At 44.8% G+C, this 13,883-nt stretch overlaps 3 protein-coding genes across 5 annotated transcripts in view; all 3 read right to left on the minus strand.

The window, feature by feature from the left end:
• Window positions 1–1,134: 1,134 nt before the first annotated feature.
• On the minus strand, window positions 1,135–4,884 carry mthfd2 (methylenetetrahydrofolate dehydrogenase (NADP+ dependent) 2, methenyltetrahydrofolate cyclohydrolase). Its single transcript, XM_061279515.1, has 8 exons — window positions 4,681–4,884; window positions 2,909–3,093; window positions 2,681–2,803; window positions 2,446–2,598; window positions 2,229–2,336; window positions 2,040–2,132; window positions 1,826–1,951; window positions 1,135–1,688 (listed from the first exon to the last, which is right to left on the minus strand). The coding sequence occupies exons 1-8, from the start codon at window positions 4,758–4,760 to the stop codon at window positions 1,540–1,542; spliced, it is 1,017 nt and encodes a 338-aa protein (XP_061135499.1). The 5' UTR covers window positions 4,761–4,884; the 3' UTR covers window positions 1,135–1,539.
• A 1,010-nt stretch (window positions 4,885–5,894) lies between these two features.
• On the minus strand, window positions 5,895–10,720 carry ubac1 (UBA domain containing 1). Its single transcript, XM_061279514.1, has 10 exons — window positions 10,231–10,720; window positions 9,618–9,738; window positions 9,473–9,546; window positions 9,230–9,337; window positions 8,846–8,948; window positions 8,659–8,767; window positions 8,143–8,470; window positions 7,981–8,067; window positions 7,603–7,741; window positions 5,895–7,430 (listed from the first exon to the last, which is right to left on the minus strand). Exons 1-10 carry the CDS (start codon window positions 10,366–10,368, stop codon window positions 7,315–7,317), a joined length of 1,323 nt encoding a protein of 440 aa, XP_061135498.1. The 5' UTR covers window positions 10,369–10,720; the 3' UTR covers window positions 5,895–7,314.
• Window positions 10,721–11,324: 604 nt separating this feature from the next.
• LOC133154331 (neurogenic locus notch homolog protein 1-like) overlaps window positions 11,325–13,883 on the minus strand; it is a 38,795-nt gene continuing 36,236 nt past the window's right edge. For all 3 annotated transcript variants that reach the window (XM_061278956.1, XM_061278955.1, XM_061278954.1), the window contains exon 34: window positions 11,325–13,670. In XM_061278956.1, the coding sequence (XP_061134940.1) occupies window positions 12,513–13,670 (1,158 nt within the window). In that variant the 3' untranslated portion in view covers window positions 11,325–12,512. The remainder of the gene's footprint in view (window positions 13,671–13,883) is intronic.

A 13,883-nucleotide genomic window follows, 5' to 3' on the forward strand; every position in this document is an offset into this window, starting at 1 on the left:
GTGACAGAAGTAACAATGAGAGCGCCACTGCCCCCTGCTGTAGTAAACGCGCAATTACACTTTATTCTAGTACTGCCAAAAAAAAAGCCTGTTCCCCAGGGTCACACGCGCCCCCCCAGGAATAGCACCGCCCCCCCACTATTTGAGAAGCACTGGGTTAATTGCTTTATATGACAATACATATATATATGTATGTGTTTTACGTTGTGTAACGTGTTGGTGTCCCCCAAAATAAAGAGCAAATAGTCAAATACACATTCTTGACACGTACAAAAAATGCATAAAGTTATTGGGTACAACAGAAAATGGTGGTGTACCTAATGAAGTGACCGTGTTACGTCACAGATCAACCAGCCAATCAGGAGGTGGGGGTGAGGGCGGGTGTGTCACTTTTCACTTTCAGTTCAGCTTTGGCCATGATTTTTCCCTAATTAACTGGCCTGTTATTAGGTACACCTAAAAATGGCGATGTACCTAATGGAGTGTCTGAGTGATGTCGCAGATCAACCAGCCAATCAGAAAGTGGGGGTGAGGGCGGACTTGGCACTTTTCACTTAAACCAGGGGTGTCGAACTCCAGTCCTCGAGGGGCCGCGTTCCAATATGTTTTCCAAGTGACCCTCTTTAAGCGCACCTGCGTGAAAAGTTTTAGCCACTTTCACGTTCTGCAGGAGCTAAAACTTTTCACGCAGGTGCACTTAACGAGGGAACCTCACGGACACTCCATTAGGTACACCGCCATTTTCAAGTGTACCTAATAACAGGCCACTTTATGAGGGAAATATCATGGTGAAAGGTGTCAAGCTTTAGTCCTCAGGGCCGCGTTCCAATATGTTTTCCAAGTTACCCTCGTTATGAACATGAACTGGAAATGCAAATAAGTCACTCACTGATTTGTTCACTCACTACGGAAATGCAATTCACGACTCACTTTAGGAAGTGATTCGTTCACTCTCGTTCACTGAAAGATATTCGTTCTTTTGAACGAATTGTTCACTCACGAGCCGACATTACTGTAGGAGTTCCTATGTCAGTGTTGTGCAACTGTTGGAGAATGTTAAAGTTGGTTTGAAAAAGGAGTGGAGAAGCTTTATACTAAAGTACGACTGAAAACAGAAAAAAAAACAGTCTGAAGAATAGTCACAAATATTTATTTCAGTTTTGACAAAGGCATTAGTGAATCTTAAAGCTTTTGTATACTGGTGAATGCGCTCCTGATGGAGTCAGCCCTTTTTTCTGCTCAACACTGCACCACTTTGCTTTTGAGGTGAACGCCGCCACGCGCCCTTAAATACTTTAAACGCCGTTGAAGCAATAAATAAAAATCTCTTGTGATTCTTTTAACAAAATATTCCCAAAGTCAATCTGATTTCTGTCACATGTGTAAATGTAACAGTCAAGCGTGGGTGGGCATGAGGAAAGAATTAAAAAATTAGGAAAAAAAACAAGAGGTAAGCCTTAAACTATACCTCCAGTCCCAGAAAAGAGAGGGAAAGGGGTTTGTGGAATGTTTTTTGTTTTGGGGTCTCTTCCCCCTCAATTAAGATGCGGCTGCCATGCGAATCCTCTCAGGAGGATAGAGCAAGACATTCTTGGCTGCTTTGATGGTGTTCTTCATGAGCATGGCCACCGTCATGGGCCCCACACCACCTGGCACCGGCGTGATGAAGCCCGCCTTCTGTCTTACACCTGACACACACGCAAAAACATTTTTAACAACAGATACCGACAATAATGCTATCGGCTCTTTTCTAAAGCAAAAGGTTGTTTTTGAGATCGATAACATCTTCATCTTGAAAGGTTGTAGGTTTTGTTTTCAAATTTACCTTCAAAGTCCACATCTCCAACTAGCCTGCTCTTGCCGGTCACTGGGTCCTGCACCCGGTTGATGCCCACGTCAATGACAGCCGCACCCTCTTTAATCATGTCAGCGGTTATGAGGTTGGGAATTCCTGAGGTCAAACGACAACGACACCAATAAGAATCTTGGTGCCGTTTACACAACCCGGATGACACAACGAGGAGGAAGTTTTGTCACACCTGCGGCGGCGATGACAATGTCCGCGATTTGAGTGTGATGTCGGAGTTGATCCTTGGGAGTGTAACGGTGGGAGATGGTCACAGTGGCGTCACCTGGTAGCACACAGGGGCACATGGTGGTCAAACACAAGAGCACCGTGTGTCCGTGTTCCAACAGACTTGGAGATTTGCTCGACCACATCAGCTTACCTCCCGGTCTCTCGTGCCGTCCGTCCGTGTGCAGCAGCATGGCGATAGGCATGCCCACGTTCTTGGAACGGCCCGCCACCACTACGTTCTTGCCCACGGTGGGAATGCCTGAATAGCCAAAGCAAACACACCGTTCTTTAGAGGAGAGCCATCACCACACGCCACCGCCTCCCAAGTGGAGGCAAAAATGTCATCGCTAGGTGGGCGCCGCGGGTACCTGTGCGTTTGATGATCTCCATGACCCCCCAGGGCGTGGCGGGCAACATACTGGACTGATCCAAGCACATGCGGCCCACGTTGACCACGTGGAAGCCGTCCACGTCCTTGGTGGGAGCGACGGCGTTGCAGATGGTGCGTTCGTCGATGTGATCTGCGTGCCGACAAACATTGATCATTTAGGCCACATGCTACATGCAATAGAAGTCATGCGTCCGTGCTTAACGTTTACCCACCTGGCAGAGGCAGCTGCACGAGCAGGCCGTCCACGCGGTGGTCCGTGTTGAGCTTAAAGATGAGGTCCAACAGCTCTTCCTCGCTGATGTCGGAACGTTTGAGGATTGTCTCGCTGGAGATTCCTGAGGGAGACGCAGCAAATGTGATTATTATTCAGCATTTTGGAACACGGTCCAGGTCACACGCAAGAGATGAAAATCTTAAATCTGCAGCCCGTGCGTCCTCACCGACATCGGCGGCCGATCGGGTCTTGTTGAGGACGTACGAGTGGCTGGCCGGGTTGTCGCCAACCAAAATCACGCTGAGGTGAGGCCGCCGGTGTCCGGCCAACATCCAATTTTCCACGTCGCACCGTGCCTCGTCCCGGATCTGGCGTGCCAGCTTCTTTCCTGAGATGACAACCGCCTCCTGCCTGTCGAGCACACATCAAGAAAAATATTTTTTTTAATACAACTAGCATTTTTTTGGTAATGTTCAAGTTTTGAGTGTGAACAAGTGTCAACACTTTTTATATCTAGTACAGTGCTGCATACTCTGGCACACACTACCACCTGTAGCCTCTAAAATTAGTCGCCGCTCGAGCTGTCCGGGCCATGTGTTGACACACACACACACACACACACACACACACACACACACACACACTCAGTCAGTCACACTGGAGCCGCGCACTAACTCCAGAGCAATGACTTCACCGTGCCAGCGAAGCAAAGAAGGTTCCAAGGAAGAAAAATAAAAGCCTTTTCCAAAAAGACTTTGGGGTGTAATTTACTGTGTGACCACAGAGCCAGCCAAACAATTAGTAGGGCCAACTTTTACGCTTACATAACCCAAAACGCACATCAGAGGGAGGAGAATGCTCTGGCAAGGAATTGAAGAGCAATGAGGCGTCGACTGGTGATGTAACAACGCTTTTGTTATGCCAGAGCAAATTACAGTAACTTGGGGAAGAAAAGTAGCACAACTCGAGGACGCACCTACATTTGAAAATGGGACAATTTATTTGGGGTTTTTTTTTCCATCAGTGTACAAAATTAAATTAAAAATACACTTGCTTAGACTCCTAACCTGGAATAAAATATCCAATAAAATGAAGTGGAATTTAAAAACTACAAACATATGCTAGTGGGTTTCCTTCAAAATGTACATCTTTTACAATTGAAATGGAGTGTGATAAAAATAATTAGTTTGCAACTTTTCTTCCCCTGAGATGAAAATATATGGACTAAACAGTTTTAAAATTCATGTTGCTCACTTCTAAATTATACAGGATTTCCTGAAAATGTTAAATAAACCTCTTATTTTTAACAAATCTTCCAAAAAATATATGGTAAACAAAAACGCCTATTCTTTCCTCAAACTGATGTTCAAATAATGTTAAAAAACAATAATTTAAGGAAAGAAAGAAAAAAAGGATCCATAGTACAGTAATGCATTTCTTGCTGACGAGAGAATTTATTTCTATTTCAAGTACAGTATGCACTGGAGATCAAATTTTATGATGCACATGCAAGGCCTCATCACCAAACGGCTCGTCTTGTGACTTGACTTGCGCTGGACACGAGGTAAAAGTTAATTAAATTGACTAATAAATGGCAGTACGGGACATTTGACCTTTTAACATGTAGCAGTGTGGGTCTTTATTGTGCATGTGAAGGAGCTGACGTTGGAAATGTGTGCATGTGTGCGTGTAGGGCATGCCATCACCTCCCTTCCCTGCAAAACTGCAACAGGGTGCAAACGCTCGGGTGGATTTCATCAGCCACCGTGCAATAATACCGGCATAACGATAGAGGGCGCTCTCTCCAAGAGAGCAGATACATTCTGGTATATTGGCCAGTTAAAAACTCGCGTTTTCAAGGCTCGATTGGAACTAGAGTAATACTAAAGCGTAAAAAAACAACAACAGAGTAGAATCAGACATCTTCGACGAGAGAAAACGTGCAGAAGAAAAAGGAAGCCATGTTGAGCGTGGTCGTTTATATGGCGGCGGGCTCACCTCGAGGCGGACGTGTGGAGGAGACACAGCTGATGGCGAGAGTGCTGGCACAGTTTCCTGAGAGTCCTGACCGCTGCCATGGTGATGGCTAAAGTTGGTAGAGGGCAAACTGGCCGAACGACGAGGAAGGCGGAAGAAGAGCGAGGGAAGCTCCTAGGGCTGACAGAACGTCTCCGTCTGTGGCGGCAGGAAGAGCCGCAGAGGCGATTTCTATACGATCCCGCCCATTGCGTTGCGTCATCATGACGTACAGGGTGACTGGCCCCTCCCCTGCTGCTTCGGATCGGCTGATGACATAATTTCACTTTTTTGCGCTATGTGCTTGGTGGTCTTTGAAACGTATTGTAATCTCCCTTCTATGCCTTATGTGCTTTATTTGTTGTCTTTGCAACGTATGCAACGCGTGTTGGAAATGTGAAAATTGTAGCCAGAGGTGGAAAAATGTATAAAATACTGTACTTAAGTAGACTGTGAAATGCACTTCAGTCTACAATTGTACTTTTGAGTAGTCCTTATATTTTTACCAGTTTTTTTCTAAATATACAAAAATTAAATAATTCTTGAATCATCCTTATAGCACTCAAGTACATGTGGAGGGAAAATTGAGAGAAAAAATACAAACGCTCGTAGTTGTCATATTAACAAATACAGTATGTGTATTTTTTTTTATCAAAAGCAATTGCATTCATGTTGATTTGCAATACGTTTCATATTACTTTAGATGAAAATGAGACGTTTCAAGTAAAATATTTGATTAAGTCACTATTTTAAGAATAAAAAGTCACTTAAAAAGATTAAAGTCCCAATAAAGTGTGACTGAAATATATATCAGTATATTTCTGAATAAAAAAAATAAATACGTCCTTGTCTAAATGTATCATTTTATGTGCTTTTCGATCAAGGGCGCGCTATTTAATGTCCAGAAACATCTGGCATCAAAGTGTAACAAGAAAATATCTTGTGGTTGACGTCGATGTCAGTAGTAGGTGGAGATGTCTTTGGGCGTAGTTGAAGCGATCGTCACAAGATTAAGCAACCTTGAGACAAAAGAAAAAAAAAAAAAGAAAACATTTTCCGAGCACTTATCCAAATGCAAAAAAAAAAAAAAGTCACCGTAAAACTACGTTTTGGTATATTCATTAAGTAAACAAAGCTTATAGTTTTCCACGACGCATTGACGCGTAACCGCTGAAATAAAAACAAATCACCACAGGTCGTGTTTGAATTAACAAAGTGTTAATGATAGACGCGACGATTCAAACCATTTTTCTTCACATTCAAAGACGGGCTTGTTATAAATAATTTTCTTTTTCATATAAATAAGAAGAGTAACCGTCGACATTGTCCTACACACACACACAAACGCAGTCCTTACAAATGTCTTAATATTGGACTTTGTGGCGACAACTCAGGATAAATCTGAAATGAGCAATTTCACCTTTACAGGTCAACTTAATTTGTAAACTTTTGAATGAAAACATCCAACAGTTCAACGCTTGAGTACGTTTTGCATAACTTGCAGTTCACGTTTTCAAATTCAGACGCCACTGTTTTTTTCTGTCATCGGCAGGCACAGGGACTGGAGGAGGAGTCACAGAGAGGCAAAGACGTGGACGTTCTTGGAAATCCATAAGTGTTATATAACAACTTGTTGGGAATGTTGCTCTTCTGCTGGGCTTTGCTCAAGAATGAGAAACTCAAACGTAGCAGTCGTTGGACAAGCGCATTCCTAAGTTAAGAGAAGGCCAATCGTTCTTCACCGCCCTTTTTTCATAATATCCATGTTTGTCCCACGTCCTCCAAACAAAAGGGACTTTTTGTTCTTTGCAGGTTAGTCATGGCTTGCTACGGACAAGGCGGAACATACTGTGCATTTTAGGCCAGCTCGTTGGTGTGTCTTTAACCCTCCTGTCATGAAACAAAGCGTTAAATTGAAGTGAAAGAACATTTGTTAAATATGCAGGGCAGATTCAATTTTAGACTGTGTGCTCATCTCCTAAAATATACAAATGTTTAAATTAAACATTTGTCCCCTCCTCTTTCAAGACTTGGGGGAAAAATAGTAATTCCATGAATGATCCAGTCAATCAATATTTTTTGTTTCTGTATAAACACAATGTGTTGTGTCTCATGATTATTTATATTTGCCATGGAAGTAGACCAACAAAGGCAAGTGTGTTCAATTGTCAAACTGCATGTAATTGTTTTGTTTTGCACTTACAAATCAGTGAGAACAAGGTTCAAAATGTTACTGTTAATCTCAAAGACGAAATTTGATCTTTCTTTTCATTGTGGCCCTAATACTCCTTTGTGAATATAACAGGAGGGTTAAAAAAGAGAATACAAATGAATAAATAAAAAAGAAAAACACGCGCAACGATACACAATGCCGAAGGTGAGGCGTAAACGTTGGTCATGCACGTTTGTGTGTTGGTGGCAACAATGATATTGCAAAATAACTAGAAATTGCTCTAGTTAAAATGTAAAAACAAGCTCGTAAATAGAACTTTGTATCGTCGCTGTAATAATATTTTTTTTCATATACTTTACTGTTATAAATATTTACTGTAAAGGTACAACTTTAATTACACACGCAGCGGCCACATTCACACGTAGGGGTGGGGGTTCTCGCCCCTATGTGCGATTGAGGGTCTGGAAGATTCTGGATATCTGGAGCATGACGGGGCCCGTCTCGGGGTCGTTCATCCACTGGGTGCTGTTCAGCGGGTTTTCCAGCATATCCTCGAAGGCTACACGCGCAGGGAAACGGATCGGGTGAGCTCAGGTCATCACAAACGGACTTAGGGCAAGGATCAATCCCGAAATCTCACAGCAAGCGAGCATGCCTGTGTGTGTGTGTGTGTGCGTGTGTGTACATGTATGTATGTATCTATGTATGTATGTATGCATGCATGCATGTACCGAGGAGAGTCTTGGGGTTGGTTAAACCCAACTGGACCACAGGGTTCTCCAGAATAGCCTGGAAGAGCGGACTGTTGGTGTCGATGCCTTTGTCCAAGTCCTCTGCAGATGGCTTCTTGTCTCCCAGCAGCCACTCGCACTGTAACAATGTCATTTCATTCCAGTCATTAAAATAAGAAATTCTCTGAGGAGAATGTTGTGCCCTAAATGCATAACATTTAATGGAGGAAAAAATAAAAATTGAACAAAAAGTTTTTTTTCTTCAGTTTGTGAGTAAAGTGGTTGTGATTACAATACGTCATTTTATTCAAGAGATAAAAAGAAGCTTATGTTTCCATCCATGGGTAACTTGCTACAAATAAGGGCACGTGTGCCTACCGCAGCATCTTGCTGGTTGTTGTTGACTTTGAGCGCGTCGATCACCTGCTTCTCCTCAAAGCCCATCTCCATCAGGGCGAACACCGCCTGCAAAGCAGACGCCTGTGCTCAACGGCGAGCGGATCGAGTCGGCAGAGGAAATAACCACGACGGGGCACGTACTCTCGAGTCAGGTCTGAACTCCCTTTTCCTACGAATCCTTTTAAAAATCTCGGTGAGGTCGTCCGCTCGATTGCCGCCGGCGCTCTCGTCCGTGCTGGACAGGCTGCGGCGGCGCGGCGCCGACGAGCAGGGAGGCGTTTTGGAGGAACCCGCGGGCGACGAGTTTGGGTTAGCGGAGGCGCCGGCCGTCGCGGCGGCAGCAGAAGAAGCAGCAGCAGCAGCAGCAGCAGAAGAAGAAGCGACAGCATCTTGACTGGGCAGCGGAGTGTCCACGGAGGGGTCGTCGACGTGCTCGATCAGCCATTCCATGGCCTGCGTCACCGACATGCTGTGCGGAGAAGACACAGTAGGACACAGACAGTGAGTAGGGCGAGCAAAAAGCCAGAAAAAGAGGCACAGCCTGCAAAGTGGGAAAGTCTGAAAAGGAAGCGCTAGGACAGGCAATAAACAAAAAAAAGACAAGGTGAAAAGGAGGAGCAGTTGCATAGCGGCGACTCGCCCCGACGCGAGACTCACTGGTTGAGTCTGAGAGCTTTGACGGCTCTGCTCTCGGGGAAGCCCATCTCGGTGAGTTGCTGAAGGGCCGCCTCATCCACGCGGTCGTCCTCGTCCTCGTCTAGCATGTCTGCGGCCAGGCGGAGCACAGATGCGGGTTATGTGAGGAGAACTTTTTTGAAAAATTCATTGAGGTGCGAACCGCTACCGTTGGCCTTTTTGAAAAGCTCCACGGCGTCGGGGTTCAAGGCCAGAAGCTTCTGGGCCACTTCGATGAGGGACACCAGGATCTTTCGGAGCTCCGTCTGAAACTGGACAATGGCTAATAATTAAGTCAGGGAAGATGCTTTACTTTTTCTTTGGCGAGGACTTTGGCTCATATTGTGCACACACTAAAATTATTTCTCGTTTCATTTTTCACCAATTTTTTTCCAAACAATAGTTTAGTTAGGTCCTCCCAAGCAACTCCAAAGGTTTGTCATCAAATCCAATTCCGTATTGTTAAAAACTTGATGAGGACGCAGGCGAAGCGAAGAACAGAGGTCGCAGTGCAAACGCATGGCGCCATTTGACGAGAACGAGTCCAACTTACGTCTCTGATGTTGTGCTGCGTGACAATGCGGTCCGAGTGGCGAGTGCTTAGGTGGGCGGTGGCTTTCAAGATGGCGTCCTTGTCCGGGGCCTTGTTGTCTTGTTTTTTCTGATGCATTAGCATAACACTTTCCTTTAGCAATGTTGTGATAACATTATTCATCCAGTATGCTTTTTTTTTTTTTTTACTGTCACAGTGAAACTGAATTTTCATCTCTACTTCTCAAGAGTTCTCTGGTCCTACCTTTTCTTCAGCGCACACCTCCGCCATTTTGGGAGGCGCTGGCGGTGGTCTTTTCTTTATGAACAGCAGAATGTCTGAAAATAAATAAATAAAAATGACTTCCTTGTGGAATGTTTCTCATTAGACAGAATGGCTTTCTTGCTACCTTTATCTTTGAGGCTTTCATCCGCCACTGTTTTGGTGTCACTGAGCACTCGCTCTGTGGCAACGTGGATGAGTTTGTGGTGGGTCAGTGTCTTGGGGTCGTCCAAATTTCCATGCGCACACTGCGACATACAAAACACACATTTGTTACCAAACCAAAATGGGTTTCAGTTTTATTATTGTCCTTTATTAACAGCATCGTGCTGCTATAATGACATCCACCCTCACACACTTGCGCGCACAGGCACAATCAAATACACACACACCACACACACACACAATATTACTTTACAGAGTATACTGACGATTACAGACGTTTATGTCCCTAATGTTCTGAAAGCAGAATGTAAGGCTAATGAAACTGAATACGAGTATGTAGTGTATAATATTACATGTCATAAATATAGCCACATCCAAAAAGGGAAAGTGAACTGCTCGTATCGGAGACGAAGAGAGGAGAGTGAGGGAGTGAAGTCGAGCCTAAAAATAACCACAGCCAGCAAGCCAGCCCAGCCCAGCCCAGCCCGCTTGCCATTTATATGAACTTAAGTCTAAATACGAGGGCCGCCTGACACTCGCAGAGCAAACAAGCATAAAAAGGGAGGAAAGCTCACATGTTTCAAGCACTTCTCCTTGAGTTTCTCCACCGTGCTGTCTTCCGGGATGTCCTCCAGCCACTCGGCGCCGTCCACGGTGCAGATGTGAATCTTCAACACTTTACCTGCGAACATCTTCTCCTCCTGGACGAACATGGCGGCCCCGGTTTTGGGGTTTTTTTTTTCGGCTAAAACAAATATATATATTTTAGCTTAGCAGCAGTTATTTTACATGAGGCGCCCCCCTCCACCACCATCCACCGCCTCCTCCGGCTAGCTGTCTAGCAAAGCTCACAGTCGGTTGTGTCAAAGCTCGCGGCGGCTAACGGCTAAATCTTTCGGTAAAGGGACATTTTTGGGTACTCGGAGGCCGGCGAGCTTGCTCCGTGGCCCGGCCAAAACTAGTGGCTTATTTTCGCGACCCCCCTCCAGCTTTCACGTTCCAAAGCGCTAACGGCAAGCTCCGCTGACAGCCGGGGAAGCCTATTTTTACTGTCACGTTTCAACTTTGAACTGGACAGTGGTGGCGAAGGTGCATCATGGGATTTGTAGTCCAGTGAAAAAAAACCTTTCAAATGTTTTCTGAAAACGGAAAGTAAGATAAATATTTATATAATATAATTACAATAATTGTATGATTATTTAAGTCATTTCAGTCATCACGCATCAGTTATTCATCAGTTAGTCATCAGTTATTCAGTCCACTAAATGAATAACAATGTAAAACACGTTTACTCCTTACTCATTACAGACTTAAGTGCGAATCGTGTGGGTAAATGTTCATAAATGAATAATGCGAATTTGCGAAAGGTTTTTTTATGGCTTTGCTGCTCCAATGAAAGGTTGGCGCAAGGGACTGACGTAATGACATGTTTCCTCCACCAGGAGGAGATATTCGTCATAAAACACAAGCGAGTCATGGTACCAGAAGTTATGCTTAGTTAGCACACTTCTTAGTTTATATATTTATTTAATTGTTTAATATTCATAGTTTGTTTTGGGTTTTTTTTCATAACAATTAACAATGTACTGTACATATGAGCTGTAATCAGAACGTTATTACTGTATTACCAATACTTTCCATCACTTGCGCAACAGAAAATGCAGGACAATTTTAAAACCAAGAGGTGTCGTTTATTAGGCCGAGAAACATTTATTTCACACTGAATTTCTATGCCAGTCATATCTTTTTACAAAACAAAATCTCATTTCAGGGTGCATGTAAAACATATTGATGTACAGTCACCCTTTTTATTTAGCAAAACCATTTGAAAACATACACAAATTTATTTTATGCTTTAAGACATCAGATTTCTTCAACAAAATCCTGCTTACAGGGGAAATTCATGAATTATTTACAACATGGGGAACACAGCCATAGGCTCAAACTAATTGAAGGAAGGTGTGTTTTCGTTCCTTGACTCCCTCCTGCTTGACAAGACTCAGTGCCCAAACGGGCCAGTTTGACAAACGACACAGGACTTAATATAAAGCCTGGTTTAACACAGCCAATCTCCAAGATGGCCTTTAAACTGTACATATTCGTATTTCCTTTTGTTCAGTCATACGTTTACTTTGTACAAAAAAAACACACAAAAAAACACGCCCGTAACACTGGAAGTTCTCCGTGGAATACCCCTTGAATGCAATTTTCTTTAGAAACAAAGATTAGCTACACAAAAATAAAATTGAGCCAAAAGGAAACAAATAAATAGCCAGTGGAAAAAGTAAAAGAACAGAACAGAAGAGTGAACAGGATTTAACAGCAACATCAACAGGCAGGCAATGTTTTTAAATAAAGACATTAATAAATAAAAATGAAAAAAAAACCAATAGTGTATGAAAGCCATGTTTCAGTTAGTGTAAAAAAAAAGAAAAAAGAAAAAAAAGAAAAAAAAAAGGCAATTCCAAATGTCCAAATTTGACCATTGATAAACTTTTCGCACAACTTTTCTGTTCTCCAACAAGGAGTTCAACAAGGATAAAGTATAATCAAGGAATAAAATACATGGTGCAAAAAGCAAGAATGTGTTGATTTGATTTGATTTATTGATGAACTCTCTAATGGCCATGTGAAGCCAATAAACCGTAAATCCCAATATCGAAGACATTATGGATGTAATGTATTGGCTCAATAAAATGCTGGGAAAGAGTGGTATAAAAGCATATAAAATATTCTGAGTCGCCCTTTTCATCTTTTTTTTTTTCTTTCTTTTTTTTTTTTTACAAAAATATACCAGAAGACATGGTTAAATGAAGGTAAAAAGATGCAATAAAATACAGAGCGATGGGTCCCGTTTTCACTTGAACTGCTCTGCCAGGTGTCCCATCTGGGCCGGCATGTTAGTGGGTGGACTGGAGATTCCCTCTGACCAGTCCGACATGTTGGAGTGCGGCGAGGAGCTGGACCACTGGTCGGGCGAGCCCGGCGAAGGCGTCAGAAAGGGGTGGTCCGGGACCTGGACCTGATGGCTGGGTGTGTTGCCGTCCACGGGGCCCGAGTAGCTGTGCTGAGAGGGCGGTGTGAGGAACTGGGCGCCCAGTGCAGCCGGCATTATCTGGGCCTCCTGGGGCAGGATGGTGCGGATGGGCACGGGACCCTGCTGGAGCTCCGGGGGGCTCAGATCGGCGTTGATGAAGTTCTGGTTCTGGAGTTGCTGGAGGTTCTGCATCTGCTGCATGATTGGATTGAGGCGGTTGCCGGGAATGCTCGCGTAGGCCATCATTTGAGGGTGCCCGCTGTGGGGGCCAGTCATCATCCCGTGCTGCGCACCGTTCCTCATAGCGCTGAACTGCATCCTGGACATCCAGTCGCACTGGCCAGTGGATCCAGACACGGGCATGTGCGTGAGGCGTGGGGGGAGCGGGTCGAATTGCATCCGCGCCAACTCTTGTTTGCTGGGCATGACCATGTGGCCGACGCCCATGTGCGGGTCCGACATGGTTTGGAGGTGGCTCAGCGCCGCGGGCGTCATAACGGGCGGGGACGCGGCGTCCGAGCCGTAGCCGCGAGGCGACTCCAGCGAATCCACCGGGGAGAGCACGGCCGAGCTGTCCAGCAAGCTGCCGGGCGGCTTCCCATCCTGCGAGTTCTTCTTCTTCACTTTCATGTCTTTGGCGTCCTTGCAGACCTTGGCGCCAGGTTTGCGAGCCTTCTTGCCGCACCCCGGGCCCTGGCCCTGAGGCGGGGGCTGTTTCATGCCGCCCAGGTAGCCGTTGGGGGAGCAGAGCGGGGGCGACAGGGCGTTACCTAGGGCACCCGCATGCATGGGGGGACTCCGCACCAGATTGTACTCGTCCATCAGACGGACAATGTCGTGATGCATTCGCTCCTGGGCGATGTCTCGGGGAAGTCTGTCCATGTGGTCCGTTATCTCCCGGTTGGCAAAGTGGTCCAGCAGGACTTTAGCCGTCTCGTAGCTTCCCTCCCGGGCTGCTAAAAACAACGGCGTCTCCTCCTGAGGTGAACCCAACGAGAGACAGGAAGCGATGCTTAAACGGTTCTTGACGGTGCGGATCAAAGGATTCAAAGACAAATACGGTAATTGTGTATATATTTGTGTTTTTAATCTAATATTCTTTTATTTGTAGTGTCATCTAACTTTATATTCTATAGATATAGTGGATACAGATACATATTTTTATCATTTTACATAGATGTAAATGCTGTT

This window comes from Syngnathus typhle, linkage group LG5, assembly GCF_033458585.1.
Source record: "Syngnathus typhle isolate RoL2023-S1 ecotype Sweden linkage group LG5, RoL_Styp_1.0, whole genome shotgun sequence".
Lineage (NCBI taxonomy): Eukaryota > Metazoa > Chordata > Actinopteri > Syngnathiformes > Syngnathidae > Syngnathus > Syngnathus typhle.